Below are 21104 nucleotides of genomic sequence, written 5' to 3'. Positions count from 1 at the left end.
GGTATGGAGATTTACTTAAAAATAAAATCTTTGAGGGGCACCTGGGTGGCTCAGTTAGTTAAACGTCCAACTTGACTTCAACTCAGGTCATGATCTCAGGGTTCCTGGGTTCAAGCCCCCCATTGGGCTCTGTGCGGACAGCATGGAACCTGCTTGGGATTCTCTCCCTCTCTCTCTGCACCCTGACCCCTGAGCTTATGCTCTTTCTCTCTCTCCCTCTCAAAAAAAAAAATAAATAAACATTTAAAAAAAATAAAATAAAATCTTGGAGGAAAAAAAATAATCCCAAAATCTATTTTTCACTTATGGCCAAGAAAAAAATGAAACCAAAAAGCAACTGATGGATACTATTTAAGTAGTTCTCATTGTGCAATAGGAATTAAAACAAGTTATAACATTTTTGTTAGCTCAGAGATACCAAAAGCAAAACCTTTCTTTTAGGAAATTAGTTATTTTCAGAGATAATTCTGAGAATATACGACTGCCCTCCAACAAAGGGAAAGACTAGACAACCCAAATTCTCATGCAGCTCTGGACAGATAAAGTTTTTCTTACCTGACAGTCTGATCATAGAAAGTTCCAGATTCATCAGGTACTACCTCAGGTGTCTGCTGTCTTTCTTCAGGTTCCTCTACCTCTTCCTCAGATTCTAAATGAGTAAAGAAACTTAAAGTAATTTGTGCTTAATTCTCAAATACAACTGACCCTTAAACAAGACAGGTTTCAACTGTGTGGGTCCACTTATATGTAGATTTTTCTCATTAAATACAGTACAATACTGTAAATGAATTTTCTCTTCCTTATGATTTTAATAACATTTCCTTTTCTCTAGCTTACTTTAAGAATACAGCACATAATACATTTAACATACAAAATACATGTTAATCGACTTATGTTATCAGTAGTTTCCAGTCAACAGTAGGCTATTAGTAGTTAAAAAGTTTATAGAGAGTCTAAAGTTCTATGCAGATTTTTGACCGGCGGCGGGGGGGGGGGGGGGGGGGGGTTAGCACCCCAACACTCATATTATTCAAAGGTCAACATTATATTCATTTTTACAGTGTTCATCACCATCAAAAGAGTAGTGAGTGGGGGGATGAGTTAAATAGGTGATGGGGATTAAGGGGTACACTTGTACTGAGCACCTAACGTTATATGGAAGTGTGGAATCACTACAGTGTACACATGAAATTGATATTACACTGCATGTTAACTGGAATTTAAATAAAAACTTTAATTTTTGTGAATGGTGTGAGAAAGTGGTCTAGTTTCAACCTTCTGCATGTTGCTGTCCAGTTCTCCCAGCACCATTTGTTAAAGAGACTGTCTTTTTTCCACTGGATGTTCTTTCCTGCTTTGTCAAAGATGAGTTGGCCATACGTTTGTGGGTCTAGTTCTGGGGTTTCTATTCTATTCCATTGGTCTATGTGTCTGTTTTTGTGCCATTAAATAAAAACTTTAGAGAAAAAATGAAATAAAAACATATATATAGAAAGTAAATAAAACACAGAAATTTGGTAAAATCATGGGAAAAGCTGTAAGGACAGAATTAAGGCTAATGTAGTGGCTGGGTTAAGAATAAGAACATGGAATCTGAGGTCATTTTGAGGCCCATAATCCAATGCAGGCTCTACCACGTAACTAGCTATATACAACATCAGGCAAATTACTGCTCTGTGTCTCAGTGGCCTCATCTATAAAATGAGAACAGTACTTAAAGTACTTATCTATAAGGCAGTTGTATTATACAATAAATATACAGTACTTAAATTTTTATTTCAGCCATATAAGAAGTACTGATATACTAATTATTATTAGTGTTTAGAGACCATTCTTCAGGTGTCTCTCATGTTTCTTCTGCACATCTTACAACTAAAGCAATGGCTACCTTTTGCTCCAGACTATCCTTTAGAAATATTTATACAGCAGCCTCAGAAAAGCGTCTCCCTCCAGAGCAAAGGGTAGGCACACTTACTCCCTATTGTAAAAGATTTTGATCCTTGAACTTAGGGTTCTACTCTTGCAATGCACCCTGCTACAATGCAGGTGTCGTGCACTTCATGAGATCTACCACTGTTGCAGTGAGTAATTACCTACTACTGACTTTGGAGTTTTAGGTCTTCCATGAAGCAGGTTGACCTGTTAGATTCGAGTAGGTTGAAAACTCAGACATTCCCCTGTCTTGACAATTAGAAGTTATTAATAAAGAATACAGAGTATAATAAACACACTCAAGAAACCCATACTCTCTTCAGGTCAACCTGATGCCATCAAAAAAAAAATTTAGACAAGTAACTTACCCTCCTGAGGCTCAGTGACAAAGCCACCAAAGACCTCATCTTGGTATCTGAAGATATCATTGTGAACGTAGAACTTATTTGCAACAGAGCCCTGCAATGCCAACAAAAACTTTTCATTTATTCAGATTTTCACCAAAAGCCAAATCACCCTACACCAATGGTTCTCTACTAAGAGCAATACTGCACCACCCAGACACATCTGGCAATGCCTGAAGATACTTCAGTTTTCACATGGGAGAGTGCAACTGAAAGCTATTGCTTGAGTAGAGGGCAGGGATGCTGCTGAACATCCTACAATGCACAGAACGGCCAGCCACAACAAAGACTTATCTGGTCCAAAATGTTACTAACACCAAGAATGAAAAACCCTGCTCTGCATTATAGCCATTAAAAACTACACTCAAATATATTGCTCCCTTAAAATACCACCAGATGGACAGCCAAATACTGGTAAAGTACGTAACATGTCACCACCTTAAATCTGAACAGTAACTACTTTTACCAACTGCAGCACGTACTTAAAATTCCTTAAATCTGTATCCAAGAATATTGATATAAACACTCAACAGTGCTACAGCTGAAAAGGTCTGCCTAGAAGACCACACCAGAGTATAAATCCAACTATGTCATTAACTATTCAAGCTCCAACACTGTCTCTTCATCTACATTTAAAAAAAAGGGGGGGGGGGGATATCACATCTCCTATCTACATAGGAGCTTTGGATATTAAATGAGACAGTTCATATAACAATGCATTATATAAGGTAATGTTAGATTCTTCCTCTTTAATAGGAAAAGGAAATTTAAGCAAACTTAAAATAATTCTTAATTATATCCCATATGACTCTGTATAGTTAGAAATTCATCAAGTTTTATACTACAGATAATCTAAGCCATCCTCTAAAACTCATGACTAAAATGAAACACGTTAATTTCTCAAAAAGACAACTGAGTTATTATTCAAACAGTAAGATGACAGGGGTTTTAGATTCATTATTTCTGAACAGAAAATTATCTTTTATTCATTCATTCATTCGTTCATTTATTTATGGGGGACAGAGAAAGAGAAAGAATATTCCAAGCAGCCTCCACGCTGAGCGTGGAAGCCCAACACAGGGCTCAAACCCACGAACCATGAGATCATGACCTAAGCCAAAATCAAGAGTCGGAACTTAACCAACTGAGCTACCCAGGCTCCCTGAACAGAAAACTATCTTAAGGGTAATGCTAAAGAAAACATCTAATCAGCAGGTCCCTATTGAGCCACTTCCACATGCGTATGCAGATAGGCTTCCTGACTTTGTTCAGTCTGCACCAGTCAGGAAGACAGTACAAGTGCAAACTCTTCAACATAAACCCGTGGCTCCTTTCATGATAAGCAGGAAAAGAAACAGGGCTCCCTGAAGAAACAGCAGATTCTAGAACTGGGGCTGGGGCTAGGACTAGGGCTGGAGCAAGCAGAGTATCAAATGAGCCTGAAACATCTTGTGCCACAAAAGTTATAAAGTGCTCCCTCTGCCAAAAACAAACAAATAGATAATGGTACTGTAGTTAAGAAAGAGTATTCCTTACGCTTAGGAAAAATGCTCACTGAAGTATCTGAGGATGACTAGGCATGATGTCTCCAACCTACTTATAAATGGTTTTGAATTAAAATGACAGGTAAATAGAAAAAGCATTACTAATGTACAGGCAAGTGTGGGCAATGGCTCTAGGTAAGGAGTATGTATGAGGTATTGTACTATTATCACAACTTTTCTGTAAGCTTGAAATTTCAAAATAAATACTTTCTAAAAAGATTTGTACAACCTTTCGTGGTTTGTTTCTTCATACCTCAGGAGCAAGGACAAATGTCTGCATGAATCTCCTCAAAGCCTGGTTGTTATTGGAGAGCAACCCCATCACCTGGACCACCACCCCATCATTCAGAGTGGCATGAGCATCAACATGGCGAATCTTAGTGTGGCAATTGGTAAAGTTTTGTGACATGACTTTCCTATGGATTTCCTAAAGAATCAAGGGAAGAGTTAATGACTTAAAATTTACAATCTCCAACAAAAACAAGTTTTTAATACAACACAAGTAGAGATAATCTGCATGTTTAAATTACAAACTACACAGACCCTAATTTGCCTTAGAACAGGATATCCCAGTGACCACCTTGAGCTTTTTAAAACTGTCCTGAATTGACATACCTAAAAAAGGTTTACAGTAAACGAGAATGATCCCTGTGCTAAAACCAATTACCTCCTAACAGAAAATTTTCAGAACAAATTATTCAAAATAAGGAAATCTGACACCCTAAGCTTTTCAGTGGCTTTACCAAATAGGTACTGAACACCAAAACTGCTAAAAAGAAATTGAAAAACTTCGTCTTTAAATATCAGCAAATCTGTTATGTATGTACCTGCCTCAATATGGGTTATTTTCTAGCTGTGTAACAGCCTACACAAAGCTTGGGATGCTTACTTTCTGTCCATAAACCGCATCTGCTGGCTTTCCATTTGAATCCAATCCCCCGTGGACATAAGAAGAGTTCTTTCCATAAAATCTGTAAAACAGAGAGATAATTTACTTGTCAGGTGCAAGCATCCTAAGCCTTGATATTTATTTTTCATGTTTGGTATCTATTTGCCTCACTGGCAGAATCTTGGAAACAAGGTGTTTTTCTTTTTCATTTTTGTATACAATCATAGATCTACTCCCTACATGTCACTCAACATTTGCTGAACAGAAATAGATTTGGTCAATGAGGCAGAACACTTTACAAGTCATAAGCTCCAGATTTCAGAGTAGGATGACTGTGTTGGGAAAGATCTTGTAGTTCATGTCAGGAAGGCTACTTAGAATAAAACAAGTTCTGTTTTCACTCAAGAAGAAAACAGGCAGCTTTAATACAGATGAGGACATCTACACTCTCCTGTAAGCTTACAAAGTCTAAACCTTTTATATCTGAGAATGCATGTGAGGGGATTCCATTAAAAAATCAGTAATTTAACAACAAAAACAAAACCAGTAACTCCTGCAGGTGAGGTTTAAGAGTAATTTTTAACAATTCTTGCTGATGCATTAAGAGCTTCAGACTTTAATTCCCCATAGCTTGAATTCACCTATATCCTCAATTGCTTTGTTTTTTCATTGTAACACTGGATCGGGGGAAAAAAAAAAATACTGGATCAGGAAAGCCAGATGCAGACACAAAGATATCCCAAAAAGTGCCCCAACCCAGAAATAACTGCTATTAGAATTTCTTGATAACTGGGCGCCTGGGTGGCTCAGTCAGTTGAGCATTGGACTCTTGATTTCGGCTCAGATCATGATCTCACGGTTCATGGGTTTGAGCCCCACATCTGCACGGATAGTCTAGGGCTTCCTTGGGATTTCTCTCTCTCTCTGCCCTTCCCCTGCTCATTCACATCTTCTTTCTCAAAATAAATAAACTTAAAAAAAAAAAAAAAAGAATTTCAGGGCGCCTGGGTGGCTCAGTCAGTTAAGCATCTGACTCTTGATCTCTGCTCAGGTCAGATCTCACAATTCTTGCGTTTGAGCCCCCATCAGGCTCTGCACTGATGGTACCAAGCCTGCTTGGGATTCTGTCTGTCTTTCTCTGCCCCTCCCCTGCTTGTGCTTTCTCTCTCAAAATTAATAAATATTAAAAAAAAATTTTTCAAATTAAAAAGAATTTCTTGGGGCGCCTGGGTGGCTCAGTCGGTTAAGCGTCCGACTTCAGCCCAGGTCACGATCTCGCGGTCCGCGAGTTCGAGCCCCGCGTCGGGCTTTGGGCTGATGGCTCAGAGCCTGGAGCCTGCTTCCGATTCTGTGTCTCCCTCTTTCTCTGACCCTCCCCCGTTCATGCTCTGTCTCTCTCTGTCTCAAAAATAAATAAACGTTTAAAAAAAAAAAAATTAAAAAAAAAAAAAAAAGAATTTCTTGCTACCTATACTACCTACAGATATGCAATTTGTCACAAATGAACCCATACATATCATTCTACATCCTGATTCTGTCCCTCTCTGGCCCCTCAAATAGGACAGTTTTGGGCCCACAGGTACCCTAAGTCTACCCTGCAAATTTTAAAGTTATTAAAAGGCTACACATCTGCCAGTGCATCAGTTCAATGCTGGCTAATCCACTTTTCATTACAGGCAAACATCAGAGATATCAGAGTTTGGTTCCAGATCAGTGCAATAAAGAGAATATTGCAATAAATGGAGTCAAATAGGCTTTTTTGGTTTTCCAGTGCATATAAAAATTATGTTTACACTACACCTTTGTCTATTAAACGTGCAACAGTATTTCTACTACAATGTAAGCAATGTAAGCAATGTACATACCTTAATTAAAAAACACTTTGTTGCTTAAAAAAAAAAAATGCTAACCATCATCTGCACTTTCAGGGAGTCCTAATCTGTCTATTGGTGGAGGGTCTTGCCTCGATGGATGGCTGCTGACCAGGGTGGTGGTTGCAGAAAACTGGGGTGGCTGTGCCAATTTCTTCAAGTTAAGACAACAATGAAGTTTCTTCCACCAATTAACTTTTCCTTTCACTAAGGATTTTCTGTAGTGTGCGATACTGTTTGACAGCATTTTACCCACAGTGGAACTACTTTCGAAATTGGAGTCAATCCTCTCAAATCCTGAGAGCCACTGCTTCATCAACTCAAGTCTATGTAATATTCTTTTTTGTTGTTACTCCCAACAATCTTCACAGCATCTTCAGCAGTAGATTCCATCTTAAAAAAAAAAACTTCTGGGGCGCCTGGGTGGCTCAGTTAAGCGTCCAACTTCGGCTCAGGTCATGATCTCACAGCTGTTGAGTTCAAGCCCCACATCGGGCTCTGTGCTGACAGCTCGGAACCTGGAGCCTGCTTCGGGTTCTGTGTCTCCTCCTCTCTCTGCCCCCACCCCCCCCCCCCATGCTCATGCTCTGTCTCTCAATAATGAATAAACATAAAAAATTTTTTTTAATTAAAACATTTTAAAAAACACTATCTTTGCTCATCTTTAAGAAGCAACTCCTCATCTGTTAACGTTTTATCATGAGACTGCAGCAACTCAGTCACATCTTCAGCCTCCACTTCTAATTCTAGTTCTCTTTATATTTCCACCACACCTGCAGTGACTTCCTCCTCTGAAGTCCTGAACCCCTCAAAGTCATCCACGAGGGCTGGGATCTTCTTCTCAACTCCTGTTCATCTTGATATTTTGACATCTTCCCATGAATCACGTCCAATATAAAGCTGTTTCATCTACACTGAAAATCTATTATTGTCCGTGTAGCCACCTTCACCACCTACCTTATCTAGATTTTCTGGATGGCTTGCTGCAGCTTCTACATCAGCACTTGCTGCTTCACCTTGCACTTTGATGTTACGGAAACAGCTTCTTTCCTGAAACCTCATCAACTAACTTGTACTAGCTTCAAACTTCTTCTGTGGCTTCCTCACCTCTCTCAGCTTTCATAGAATTGAAGAGTTAGGGCCTTACTCTGATCAGGCTTTGGATTAAAGGAATGTTGTGGCTTATTTGACCTTCCATCCCACTACTCAAAGTTCCTCATATCCACAATAAGGCTGCTCTGCTTTCTTATCATGCATGTGTTCACTGGAGTAGCACTTTTCATTTCAAAAACATTTCCTTTTTACTCACAATTTAGCTAATAGGCCAAGAGGCCTAGCTTTTGGCCTATCTCAGCTTTCAACATTCCCTACCAAGCTACTTACGGCTTTTGATGTGAAGGGACAGACAAGTGACTCTTCCTTCCACTTAATACCTAATTAAAGCCATTGTAGGGTTAAGTTAACTGGCCTAATTTGAATACCACTAAGTCTCAGAGAATAGAAGGCCCAAAGAGGGAGAGAGATGGGGAACAACGAATCAGTGTAAGAGTCAGAAGACATACAGCATTTATTGAACATTAAGTTCATGGTCTTACATGCGTAGGCATATGCCATAAAACGATTATAATAGTACCAACAAAGGTCACTGATCACAGATTACCATTAAAAAATATAATAATGAAAAAGTTTGAAATATTGTGAGAATTAGCAAAATGTTGACAAAGACACAAAATGAGCAAATACTGGAAAAATGGCACCAATGAACTTGCTAGACTGAAGATTGCCACAAACTTATAACTGCCAAAAAACACAATATTTGCAAAGCACCATAAAGTGAAACACAATGAGATACGCTTGTATGTATGTTGTACTTCAAGATAAAATGTGAAAAAAAAAAAGGTCTTGAGTCAATAAATATATCGACAAGGACTATATTAATTTCACTTAGTTCTCCTAAGTTTTATGTATTAATTTGAGAGAGTAAGAGCAAGCAAGAGCAGGGGAGAGGCAGACAGGGAGAGCAAAAAATCCCAAACAGGCTCCCCGCTGACACTGATGAACTGTGAGATCATGACCTGAGCTGAAATCAAGAGTAGGATGCTTAACTGACTGAGCCACCCAGGCACCCCTTGCTCCTTTTCAAAGTCCAAAGTTACCTAATCTCTGAGGACATAGAAACAAATTTTGACATAAAACACAAAAAGAAAAAAGGGGAAAAAAACATGTGAAAACCTGTTCAATCACTTAAGTCATGTCAACACCAGATTTGTTTTTAATTTTCTATTTATTTTTGAGAGAGAGAGAGAAAGAAAGAGAGAGAGAGAGAGAGAGAGAGAGAGAGAGAGAGAGAGAGAATGAGACGGGGAGGGGCAGAGAGAGGAGATACACAATCTGTGAAGCAGGCTCCAGGCTCTGAGTTGTCAGCACAGGGCCTGACGCTGGCCTAGAACTCATGAACCACAAGATCATGACCTGAGCCAAAGGTGCTTAACCGAATGAGCCACCCAGGCACCCCAACACCAGCAAATTTTTAACAGCTTACATCCTTACCTGCAAAATAAAGTTAAGTACCTAATAATGTCTTACTAAAAGGTTTTAGTAAAGATCAATAGGAAACAGGTGAAAGCAGAAAATTGTAAATTCTCAAAAATATATATATTTTCCATTTTCACAACAAGGACTCAAATTTATAAATTTTCTTTTTCACCCAATAAGGACGTGATATCCAATATGCAAGCTGGTCAAAGTAACGAGGGAAATAGTCTGGTCCAGCAAACACACATTTTGGCATCTGTAAGAAATTATTCTAACAAGTCTATAAATCAACTTGTATATTTATAGCTTTGTATAATGCTGGACTGTTTGTAAGAAGAAATAATGGAAGCAACCAACAAATTCACCACTGGGGATTAAAAGATGCTATATATCTCTATAAAATAAAAAATACATGAATACTAAAATTAATATGATACATGTACTACCCTTATGAGATGACCCCAAATTATCAAGTGAAAAACTAAAAGACAGTATGTTAAAAATGTTTGCATATACAAAGAAAAATTGTAAACATGGTTTTACTAGAGCTTTTTGTGTTTATTTCATAAACTGTTAATTTACAAGCCTATACCACATTTCCAAGTTACCCTAATTTTTAAAAGCACATGGACACAAAAATGTTACTGTAGGAATAGTCTTCGATACATTCTTACAAAATATTCATGATTCACCAAAAAACACCATAAAAAACAGAAACAAAAGCATAAATACCATATTTTTATATTTTCAGCCATGATTTTTCTGACAATGTGTAAGTTTAGGTGACTTAGTCTAATTTCTTTATGCTTGTATATTCTACTTAAAAATTTAATTTTAATAGCCATCATTTATTGGCTGTTATGTACAAAGCACATATTATGCAACAAGTCTACAAAGTGCATGACGAGACTCTGAAGGATAAGTAGCTACATACTAAAAAACATTAGATCATGCATGGTTAAAAAAAAAAAAAAAAGTTTTACCTGTGTAGCATGTCTGGGGCCTGGTTCAGCAGCGTGTAATACTGCCTCACAAATTCCCGCCCGACCAGCAGGGGACTAGGCTTCTCCATAACCATTGCTTTGGTCAATTCAACCTGGAAAAAAATGTTGAAGATGTTCAACTTGAAAGATCAAGTACACAGGGGAAAAATGGCAGGGGAAAAAACTGAATTATTTAGCTAAAACCAACTCAAAGACAAGACACTTTAGCAATTCTTGGTTTTAAAAAATAAGCATAAGAATAAAACCCCCACAGACCAGGTTAGATTTTTATTCAAGTTTATTGTAATCTGATGAATTCATTATTATTCTCAAAAATTAATTTCTTTAAAATGATTATAAGAACTTCAAAGGTACATATTTCCAGCATGTACCTTATCATAATCTCTCTGAATTTTTTTTAATGTTTATTTTGATGTTTTGAGAGAGAGACAAAGTGCAAGTGGGGTAGAGGCAGAGAGAGGGAGACACAGAATCCGCAGCAGGCTCCAGGCTCTGAGTTGTCAGAGCCTGATGAATTAATGTTTATTTCTGAGAGAGAGACAGAGTGTGAGCAGAGGAAGGGCAGTGAGACAGGGAGACCTAGAACTCAAACTGGGCTCCAGGCTCCGCGCGGTAAGCACAGAGCCTGACGCAGGGCTCGAACTCACGAACTGTGAGATCATGACCTGAGCCAAAGTCGGACCCTTAACCGACTGAGCCACCCAGGCACCCCTCTCTAAATTTCTAAACCCAATTAAGAGTGTTCCACTTCTAAGATTACAAGCACATTCTTATTTGTTGCAATACTAGATTCAAGGGTGATAAATATAGCTCTGACATACAGGAGGCACATGTGATCACATTTTTAGTCAGTATCAGGGAAAACTTCTAGTACCTTTAAGAGAAACCATAAAAATCTAAAAATGCTATGCTTAGTTCATTTCATGATGAAACCAAATATAATCTGAAAAAGGGTGAGCTAACAAAATGTTTTTTTTACTCAAAAAAATTATCTACCACCTCAAAGTCCTCACAATGACAAAGTTAGTATCTTTTGAGTATTAAGAAAGGCAGCAAACACTAAGTCCTCAATCATTGTTATCAAAATAAAACTTTTTGGGAAAAATATCTGGTAGGAGATAATCCAACTTTTCATTTGAGGAATAAAATCATCCTCAAATTAAGCATACAGGCAAACACATATGTACAGATCAATTACAGTAAAAAAGGCAAGACATTTTATTTCAGTTTTCTCAAAGGACAGGCAAAACAATTTGATTGGTTAATTCCTGAACAATTTGTGGACATATGTTTATCTTCATCTAGTGCATCTGCATTATCCTTTTATCTTAAAAAGTTTATTTTGAGAGAGAGAGAGAGAGAGAGAGAGAGAGCGCATGCGCACATGGGCACATGAGCAGGGAAGGGGCAGAGAGAGAATCCCAAGCAGGTTCCAAAGCTGTCTACACAGAGCTGGGCATGGGGCTCAAACTCGCAGAATGTGAGATCATGAACTGAGCCAAAACCTAGAGACACTCAACTCAGTCACACAGGCACCCCTGCGTTATTCTTGAATATCTGTCCAATTTACTACCTGTTTCACTGAAACCTAAGAAATTAGTTCAAGGCCAGTCCACATTTTCCCCAGATTACAGGTACTAGATCAATACAGAATACCTTCCTAGTCATACTGGAGAGTAGTTTACCTGTAGGCATGGTTACTAGAGTATCAGTAAAAAGAATTTGGATCCTAGGTCTTAAACAAATATACTTAGACTAAACCAGAATGAGAAACTGCTATACTTTTCCCTGGATCATAGTCAAACAAAAAAAAAAAAAAAAGAAGAAGATAATTTCAGATGTTCTTACTGATCCTAAATTCTTCAGAACTTCAAAGTTACAGTTGGACGTGAGATCACGTCATATAACTTGTGGTTTTCAAGTTTTAAGATTTCCCATTACTATGGTACTATTACTATGATCTGATGTAAACCAGATCAACTACACTTAAAAAAAATTTTTTTTAATGTTTTTCTTTTTGAGACAGAGACAGAGAAGAGAGAGACAGAGTCAGAGAGAGGGAGACACAGAATCCAAAGCAGGCTCCAGGCTCTGAGCTGTCAGCATAGAGCCCAACGCGGGGCTTGAACTCATGAGCTGTGAGACCATGACCTGAGCTGAAGTCAGATGCTTAACTGACTGAGCCACCCAAGCGCCCTTCCACCTGAATTTTTAATGGAAGGGCTTACTCTAGGCAAAGTCAAAAGAGCAAAATATCCTATGATCTGCGTAAGAATGCATATGGAACTCTCATACAAATCACTAAAATAAAGAATAACCCAAGAGAAAAACAGGCAAAGGAAATGGAAGAGCCAATTCTCAGGAAAGTAAATGGGCAAGAAATGATAAACTAAGTAACCAATAAAATGCAAATTAAAACCTATCACTTCTCACAGAAGATCCCCTGAAATATTAAAATATCAGTCAATGTTCAACACTGTCAAGAAGTTGGGAAAAGAGAACCGGCAAAGCTGAAGAAATGTCAATGGCTGCCACCACAGTGGAGAAGTTATCTAATAAAATCAACAATGCTCCAATGAATCCAGCAATTCTTTTCTAGACACATACACAAGAGAAACACCCATAGGCACAAGAGATAAAGCGAGAAATTAACTGCCACCCTATTTCTGAAACATAACACAAATAACCTATGTTATCTGTCAAACAGGAAATGGATTAGGGTGCAGTTTATACAAATCATTCAAACACTGTATCTAAGATAATCACATGGGGCACTGACAAGATTGAAAAGCAGTACTATTTATAATTATGCCAGGTTAACTGGAGTGAATTAGGGCTGTCCCTAGGAAACCAAGACATAAAGTCATCCTATTTATAGTGGTCAAAGTCAGCATGAAATAGATCTCAAAAACAATGTTAAAATGAAAAGTCAGTTGCTGAATATGTACTGTATAATAGCTTTTAAACTTTTAAAAGTGTTTTTAGTATACACAAAACATTAGATATTGTTCATAGTACTTTTCTACTTATGAAAAGCTTTATTAACATTATGCTGTCATATACAGTACACAATAAATACTTTAGTCCTAACTTTGAAGTATTTGTTACTTCCATTGGATCAGATTTTCTTTTAATATTTAAGGCCTAAAAATTAGCCTGATACATGGAGTATCCCAGCAGAAATTCCATTTGGACAAGAAAACCATTCAAATTATTCTGCTTATATGTAAAAATCTTACCATAACTATGTCATCAACTGTTGATACTTAGTTTATGTAAACAGATGCTTTTACTTGGTAGAATTAATTTTAAAAATACACCCATAGGAGCATAACTGATTATCTAATTTATGCTTTAAACTATAGTCTGACTGCAAATGAGGTACTTTGGAATAACTTCATCACCTATGATAACTCTTACTCCAATCTACCCTTTTGGTTTCCTTCATCTGTTTTTGTTTTTATCATGATTTGTATTCTGCAGTCATTTCCAGTTTTTTTCTTCCAAGATTTAATTTAAATTCAAGTTAGTTAACATATAGTGTAGTATTCATTTCAGAAGTGTATTTTCATGATTCATCACTTACATAACACCCAGTACTCATCCCAACAAGTGCCCTCCTTAATGCCCATCACCCATTTAGACCATCCCCCACCCACCTCCCTCCATCAATCCTCAGTTTGTTCTCTATAGTTAAAAGTCTCTTATGGTTTGCTTCCCTCTGCTTTCATCTTATTTTTCCTTCCCCTATGTTCATCTGTTTTGTTTCTTAAATTTCACATTTGAACCAAATCATACGATATTTGTCTCTGACTTATTTCACTCAGAATAAGGGAAAGAGCCAGGGTACATGGGTGGCTCAGCTGGTTAAGCGCCTTGTGGAGCCTGCTTAGCGTTCTCTCCCTCCCTCTCCCTCTGCCCTTCCCTTACTTGCGTGGGCACACACACGCTCTCTCAAAAAATATATACAATAAACTTTTTCAAAATAAAAAAAATAAAAATAAAAAAAAATTATGGAAAGAGCCCAAATGTCCATCGACTAATGAATGGATAAGGATGTGGTGTGTGCAAACACATACACACACACACACAAAATGGAACATTATCAGCCATCAAAAGGAATGAAATCTTGCCATTTGCAAGGACATGGAAAGAATAGAGCATTGGTATATTTATTTTTAAAATAGTCTGGAAGTAAAAACAGACAAATAGATCCATAGAACAAAATAGCTAAGAAATATACCCACATATAAAGGGACAACTGGGATTTTTAACATAAATGCAGATAATTCGGTAGAAAAAGGATACTCTGTTCAACAAATGGTGGAAGAATTGCATATCCATACATTGGAAAAAATGAACCTCATTTCACGCACCACATTAAGTTTACTCGAAATGGTTTTATGTAAAATCTAGAACTATAAAATCTGCATGACCTTGGGTTGAGCAAAGATTCTAGTTACACTGAAAACATAATCTATATGAACACCGATACTGTAGATTCTGTTAAATTAAAACTTTCTGCCCTGCAAGCCCCTTTACGAGAATGAAAACACGAGCTAGACTGGGGGATAAATATTTCAAAGCATATATCTGATAGGAAAACTTGTTATCTATAAGAACTCTCATAACCGAATAACAATCCCATAAAATATGAGCAAAAGATATGAAAAAACACTCCACCAAAGAAATTATTTGAATGCCAAATGAGCCCATGAAAAATGCTAAACATCCTTAGTAATCAAAGAAATGCAAATTAAAACCACAGTAAGGTACCACTACACCTGTCAGAACGACCAAAATAAATGCTGACCAAGGTTGGCCAGGATATACAGAAACTCTCAGGATATACTCAAAATTCTGCTGGTGGGAGCGTCAAGTGGTGCAACCACTTAAGAAAAGTTTGTCAGTTTCTTAGAAAGCTTTATTTGTAACACCCTAAAGCTGGAAACCAACCAAACATCCATCAACAGGTGAATGGATAACATTGTGGTGTATTTACAGAATATAACTTTTTTCACAAGCACATATTGTATGATACAGCTTACATAAAAATTCTAGAAAACATAGGGGGCACCTGGGGGGGCTCAGTTGGTAAAGCTTCCATCTCTTTGATTTCAGCTCAGGTCATGATCTACAGTTCATGGTATGAAGCTCCATGCCTGCTTGGGATTCTCTCTCCCCCTCTCCTTGCCCCTCCACCCCCAAGCTCTCTCTAAATAAGGAAAGAAAGAGACAAAAAGAGAGAGAGAGAGAGAGAGAGAGAAAGAAAAGAAAAGAAAAACAAGGAGTCCTACTTAAAAAAGTGATGCAAATTGTTAACTGTCAATTCTAAGTACTAGGACGTTTAAGTCGTCTTTTTGCCCTATCTTAATAATTTATCAAAAACACTAAGAAAAAAACACCAAGGGTTTGTGTGCACTAATATGAATATATATTAAATTATCATAAATTTTGTAGCAAGGTTATGCTATGTATTCAAACATTTGAAATTAAGGCATTAAGAGAAACCAAAATGTTTTCCCAAAACCAGAGAAACTTTAATACAAAAGCCAATGTCTGTACTCATAGCAAGAGCAGTATCACCGTCACGGGATCTACTGTTCAATCTGTTTTCTAAACTCTACACGTTTACCACCTGTCACCTCCCTTTAATTCTTCCTGATAGTTCCTTGGAGAAATGGTTGACTTTAGGGCTGGGAAAGGCAAAATACAAGGTGAGCCTGAACTACTGGTAAATAAAGAAAATGCTTTAAGGGGTGGCTCAATCAGTTAAGCATCCGACTTCGGCTCAGGTGATGATCTCTCGGTTCGTGAGTTCGAGCCCCTCTCGGGGCTCTGTGCTGACAGCTCAGAGCCTGGAGCCTGCTTCAGATTCTGTGTCTCCCTCTCTCTGCCCCTCCCCTGCTTGAGCTCTGTCTCTCCCTCTCTCAAAAACAATTAAAAAATTTTTTTAAAAAAATGAAAATGTTTAAAAAAAAAAACCTCAGGGGAATGTTAAAAGGACACAAGAGCCAAAACTGCACCAATTTGAGCAGTAAGTAAAAAAGCAAAAATAACTTAGATAACATTGGATTACAAACCAAAGAATAAAATATCCATGGCTCCATAGTAACAAAAATAAATGCCTAAATACAAAATTTAATGAGTAAGAAAATAAAGTCAATAAAAAAATAAAGGGGGAAGGAGACAAAGCTGCCTTACAGAAGAATTTCAAACAGAGGGAACAAAGGAAATAAAGAATCACCATTACACTAAGATAACAGCCACAAGCAAGATCCAGTAATAAACACTATAAGGAATCTTTAAAGAAACATATTAACATATGCTAAGAAACATAGAAACATATTAACATATGCTTAAGAAACCTTTAAGAAACATAGCTAATATATGCTAACATATATTAGCATAACTTTGAAGTGTCTCCCCCCCCCCCAAATATTTAGTAATTACAATAATAGCTTTAATACATAGCTAATTTATGTCCACAAATTCTGATCCTCCTCTTCCTTGGGGACTGGTTTTTAACAAAGAAAACAAGGGGAAAAATCCTAACCTGGTAGACACCACTTAATCGACCAAGGTTAAATTCAACCAGTACATTATGTACTCCTTGATGTGATAAGAAGGCTAAGTCACCTCTGTATTCTTCCCCCAAATCCATAACCTCAGTCTACCTATAACACCAAGTGTACCCAAATTTAGATCAAGTGTCAAGGTCATAAAAGACAAAGAAAGAAAAGAAACTGTGACAGATCAGAGAGAGACTCAAGAGACTGCAATGTGTTATCTTAGATTGGATCCTGGAACAGATAAAGGACGTTAGTGGAAAAACTAAGGAAATCTAAGGGCAATCATTTCGTTAATAGTATTTTATTCAACATCAATTTCTAGCTATCTCAAACTCAAGTTTTCTCAAAAGAGAAAAACTTCAAAATGAACTGAAAAAACCTAACAATTTACTAGCTTTTCTTGGTTTTTTAATATCCATCCATTCCCCACTCCAAAGTTAAAAGCTAATCGGCTGGACTTATAATTGGGCAACAATCTACATTCTTTCTCAGTGAGGTGAAAAAACACTTTATGGTTAACACTACTGCCTCATCTATGAAATTCCTGAAAACATGAATTTCCCATCCTTCAGATTTCACAAATCACAGAGCAGGCTCAGAGAGTCCATGAACACAGGGTATACCTGAGTCATAACCTAAAAAAGGCTGAAAAGGTTTTGGACTCCAGATTCTGAATCCTACAAACTTTTTTGAATAAGGAAATAGCTACACTCTACAGTTCACTGCTAGACATATAAGCTTTACAAAACAGACAACTTTTTGGGTTTCAGAGCCTCAATACCCTTTGTAAGTAAAAACATAAGACTACTAAGACATGTAAAAGCACTTTTAGAATATATAAAGGGCTATACAAATACACAATGATGCTGTTAAGTAGCCATTTAACATCCCCAGAGTTGCAGTGTGCCCCATCTAGGAAGCCACTTTCTCTGAACCATCTCTAGCATTTACTTTTTTAAATACCTGAAATACAACAAGCTGAGCAGCTGAACAATAGTACAACATGACAAACTGCCAGAGGATGAAAGGGGAAATCAATTCATCTGAAGACACTAAGGCCACAATCTGTGAGAAAAATGTTTTAATTACTTTGTTTTATAAAGGCCACTCTTCATGTGCAGATTAACCCTGGCTCTTCACCATTATCACCTGGCTTGCAATTCAGCTTTCCCCACCCAGGCCAAACAGGGTGTCCAAGGATACTTAAAAAAAAATAAACAGGTGATTTTTAAGATTTGAAAAACATAATAAACCTAGTTAACCACCAGTGTGATCAGCAACTACAAGTGAGATTACAGTTGCTGAATCTAAATTAACTACATGGCTGGAAGGGCAGTGTTGCAACTAAAGGTTTTTCCTACTAGCTATTAACTGACTAGCCAGGGGAGGGGGGGGAAGCAGTTTTTAAACCTACTTACTCTGACAATTCTCTTTGCAAAAGAACGGACAATGCATGTGTGAATTCTGAAATATCATTAAAAAAAAAAACAACCTAATTACAAAATGTTGAACGATCAAGGAGGTAATTAAACTGGCAAAAAGAAAAAATTGGTTTTGGTCACAAATTCAGGCTTTATATTAAATTTCATCTTTTAACATTGCCCCAACCATCCTAAGAACCACATACAATTCATAAACCTATAAAAATTTAAGTTTAAGGCATGAACCTGTAAACATTTAAAACTAACCTCTACCCTTTACTTTCTATGCAAAGTACTAAAAGAACAAAATAATAATGTAAATTACAAGGAAAGAAAAAAGAAAAAACGACCGCAAGTAGGTCAGCAACAAACATTACCAAATCTTCTGATGCACCCTTAGCAGACTGTCAGCTGAGAACAGCAAACTGAATGTGAGTTAAAGAACAAAGAAGTGCCTACTTTTCTATCAGTTAGAAGCACAAGAGCTTAGACACACAGGATTTAATAACAAAAGTAACGTGACTTGGCTGGGAAGAAGGGAGGCTCACCAGCCTTGTATTATCACAATTTGCTTCGTTTGTTCCTAATAAACGCACGCACAAGAGATCAACCAGGCTACCAATCTGTAAAATACCTCCGTTTTCATATTCCTGACCAACTGATAACCATTCGCCTGAGGCAAAGAACAGGTTAAGAAATACTTGAAAGAGAAACAAAAGTTTCTCTCAATGCATAAGGATATTTCATTCTGATATATTCTACTCCCAGCAGTGATACCACCAGCTGGATTTAAAAAATTAACAGTTTCTATGTCATGTTTTAACATTTGAAACCTAATGCTAACTCAATAGGCAACCCCAACTAAATAAAGGTAACTAAAATGGCTACATGAGAAGGCCAGTTCTAAGTAAAACAATGTTACATTCTAAAGCAATCTGTTATTTATGGCAACATCAACAAAAAACTTGGCCATACAGTATTTTATCTATTGCTACTTTCTGTTAACAAACATGGAAAGTACTGGGAAATGGAAACACTTACAAATATTGATTCTTTGTAGTTTTTTAATTTCCTAACAAGGATGTAAATTATGTATTCCCTCCTACTACAAAAAAATTCTTTAAAGACCAATCCTAAAAGCTCTGAAGGAAGGCTGAAAGCCATTCCAAGCAAAATTAATTCACAAGAGCTAGTCGCAAAACTTTTATTGTAGTTTTTTTCTCTCAAGTAGAGATATTTGTGATGTCAAGTAATGATCTGAACCTACAACTATATTTTTTAAGTTTAGTTAGAGAGAAAGTGAGGACGAGCAGGGGAGGAGCAGAGAGGGAGAGAGAGAATCCCAAGCAGGCTCTGCACCGTCAGCGCAGAGAGCCCGAGGGGGAACTCCAACTCACCAACAGATCGTGACCTGAGCCCAAGTCCAGTCGGGCACTTAACCAACAGCCATCCGGGCGCCCCTGGACCTACAACTATTTTATTAAGCCAAGGTGCATACTGCCTTTCAAATATCGCAAACCTATACTCGTCTTTGAAGGTGTCTTCTGTATTTGCAGCATACAGACAGGAACCTTACAGGAAACGCTCAACACATGAACTGAATGCAGAGAGGCTTTCATCCGCAGAAGATCCCGACTGCCAGGTCCCGACTGGCGTTAAGGGCAAGACTTCCAACACCTCTCAATCACCCGTAATTCACCTAGCATAATAAGCTCCAGTGGTTAAATTTATGTTGTAACTGGGCACCATCCTTTCCGTCCCAACTTCGCATTTCAACCCACGCAGGCGGGCGAGATGTGAAACTCATCGCTCTGACTCGCATTTTCTCCAACTACAAAACGAGGAAGTCAAGCGATCCTCCCGAAGGTCCTTCTCAAAAGCCTGCCCCGGTGAAGACAAGAAAAAGGTTTCAAGGTCTAGACCAATTTCGGAGCCTAACTGGCTGCTGGCGGGACTTTCCCACCACCAGTATCAAATCCGAGGAGGAACACCGTCCACGTTCATGCGCACGTATTCATTCGATTCTATCCTTTTTCCGGAAGCGTGGAGGGCGGCACGTCCCTCCGTGCGAATGCACGTAGAAAGGAAAGCCCAAAGCCTCTCGTGTCCTTTGTCATAATCTCACTTCCAACCCGCGTCTCCCTGAAGCCCACAAGTGGCTCCAGTACAAACGCCAATGCACTCTTCGCAGCAGTTGGCCTCGCCAGGCTGATGCTGCCCCCAGGGACCAGGGCTCCGGGGACAGCGGCGCCCTGGAGCCGCGCAGGGCGCTGGCACAAGGACGAAAGGAGGCTGCGGGACTAGGAGTCAGACGGCCCGCGGGTTCCAACCAGCACCTGCCTCTTACCGTCTGTGTGCCTTTGAGCACGCCTCTCCGTGCTCGGTGCTCGGTGAGCACGCAGGCCCACCGAATCCACTGCCATAGGGCAAATCCCCGCACCTACCTCCTCGGATCCTCGTGGGAGCGCATGAGAGCCACACAAGTTGCTCAGCACAGTGCCTGGCACACAGTGGGGGCTTAGAAAACACAAGGGTTATTATCTCCTCTCACTATCCATGCATTCGCTGCTCCCCCTTTAACTCCCTGCGAAGCCGAAGCGCTGCACTTCTGCTTCCCGAGTCGAAAAACCCTCATCGCGCTTTCGTGTCGCCCCGCCCCAAAATAAAAGCCTCCTCGGGTCCGGGCCAAACTGGAGCCCCTCGCCAGGGGAGGGAAGGCTCTGCGGGCGCGCGGGAGGGAGGCGGCGGGCGGGAAAGGCCGGCGAGACCGCCGCGCGAGGCCCCAGGCCCCCGAGATCGCTCTGGAGCCCGGGCGGCGGCCGCGGCTCGCTCTCGCCCCGCGCGGCCGTTGGGCGTGGCACGCGCACGAGGCGGCCGCGGACACGGCCACGCGCGCCGACCGGTGGGAGCGCGGCGAAGAGGGGGCGGGGAA

At 38.9% G+C, this 21104-nt stretch overlaps 1 protein-coding gene across 3 annotated transcripts in view; it reads right to left on the bottom strand.

Moving 5' to 3' along the window:
• The window catches only part of G3BP1 (G3BP stress granule assembly factor 1), a 36322-nt gene that overhangs the window by 14946 nt on the left and 272 nt on the right, over positions 1–21104 (bottom strand). Inside the window, exons 1-7 of one of the 3 annotated variants that reach the window (XM_019464476.2) lie at positions 20617–20993; positions 17841–17953; positions 10159–10271; positions 4770–4851; positions 4134–4307; positions 2301–2391; positions 556–649 (exon numbers count right to left, since the gene is read on the bottom strand). In XM_019464476.2, coding sequence (XP_019320021.2) covers positions 556–649; positions 2301–2391; positions 4134–4307; positions 4770–4851; positions 10159–10253 — 536 coding nt within the window. In that variant the 5' untranslated portion in view covers positions 10254–10271; positions 17841–17953; positions 20617–20993. Of the gene's footprint in view, positions 1–555; positions 650–2300; positions 2392–4133; positions 4308–4769; positions 4852–10158; positions 10272–17840; positions 17954–20616; positions 20994–21104 lie in introns of those variants that run through there. The other 2 variants (XM_019464478.2, XM_019464475.2) reach the window with 2 other exon arrangements.

Source organism: Panthera pardus, unplaced genomic scaffold, assembly GCF_024362965.1.
Source record: "Panthera pardus isolate Hobbes unplaced genomic scaffold, ASM2436296v1 HiC_scaffold_2, whole genome shotgun sequence".
Taxonomy (NCBI): domain Eukaryota; kingdom Metazoa; phylum Chordata; class Mammalia; order Carnivora; family Felidae; genus Panthera; species Panthera pardus.
The sequence above is the reverse complement of the archived record's forward strand: the minus strand, read 5'-3'. Positions and strand labels throughout refer to the sequence as shown.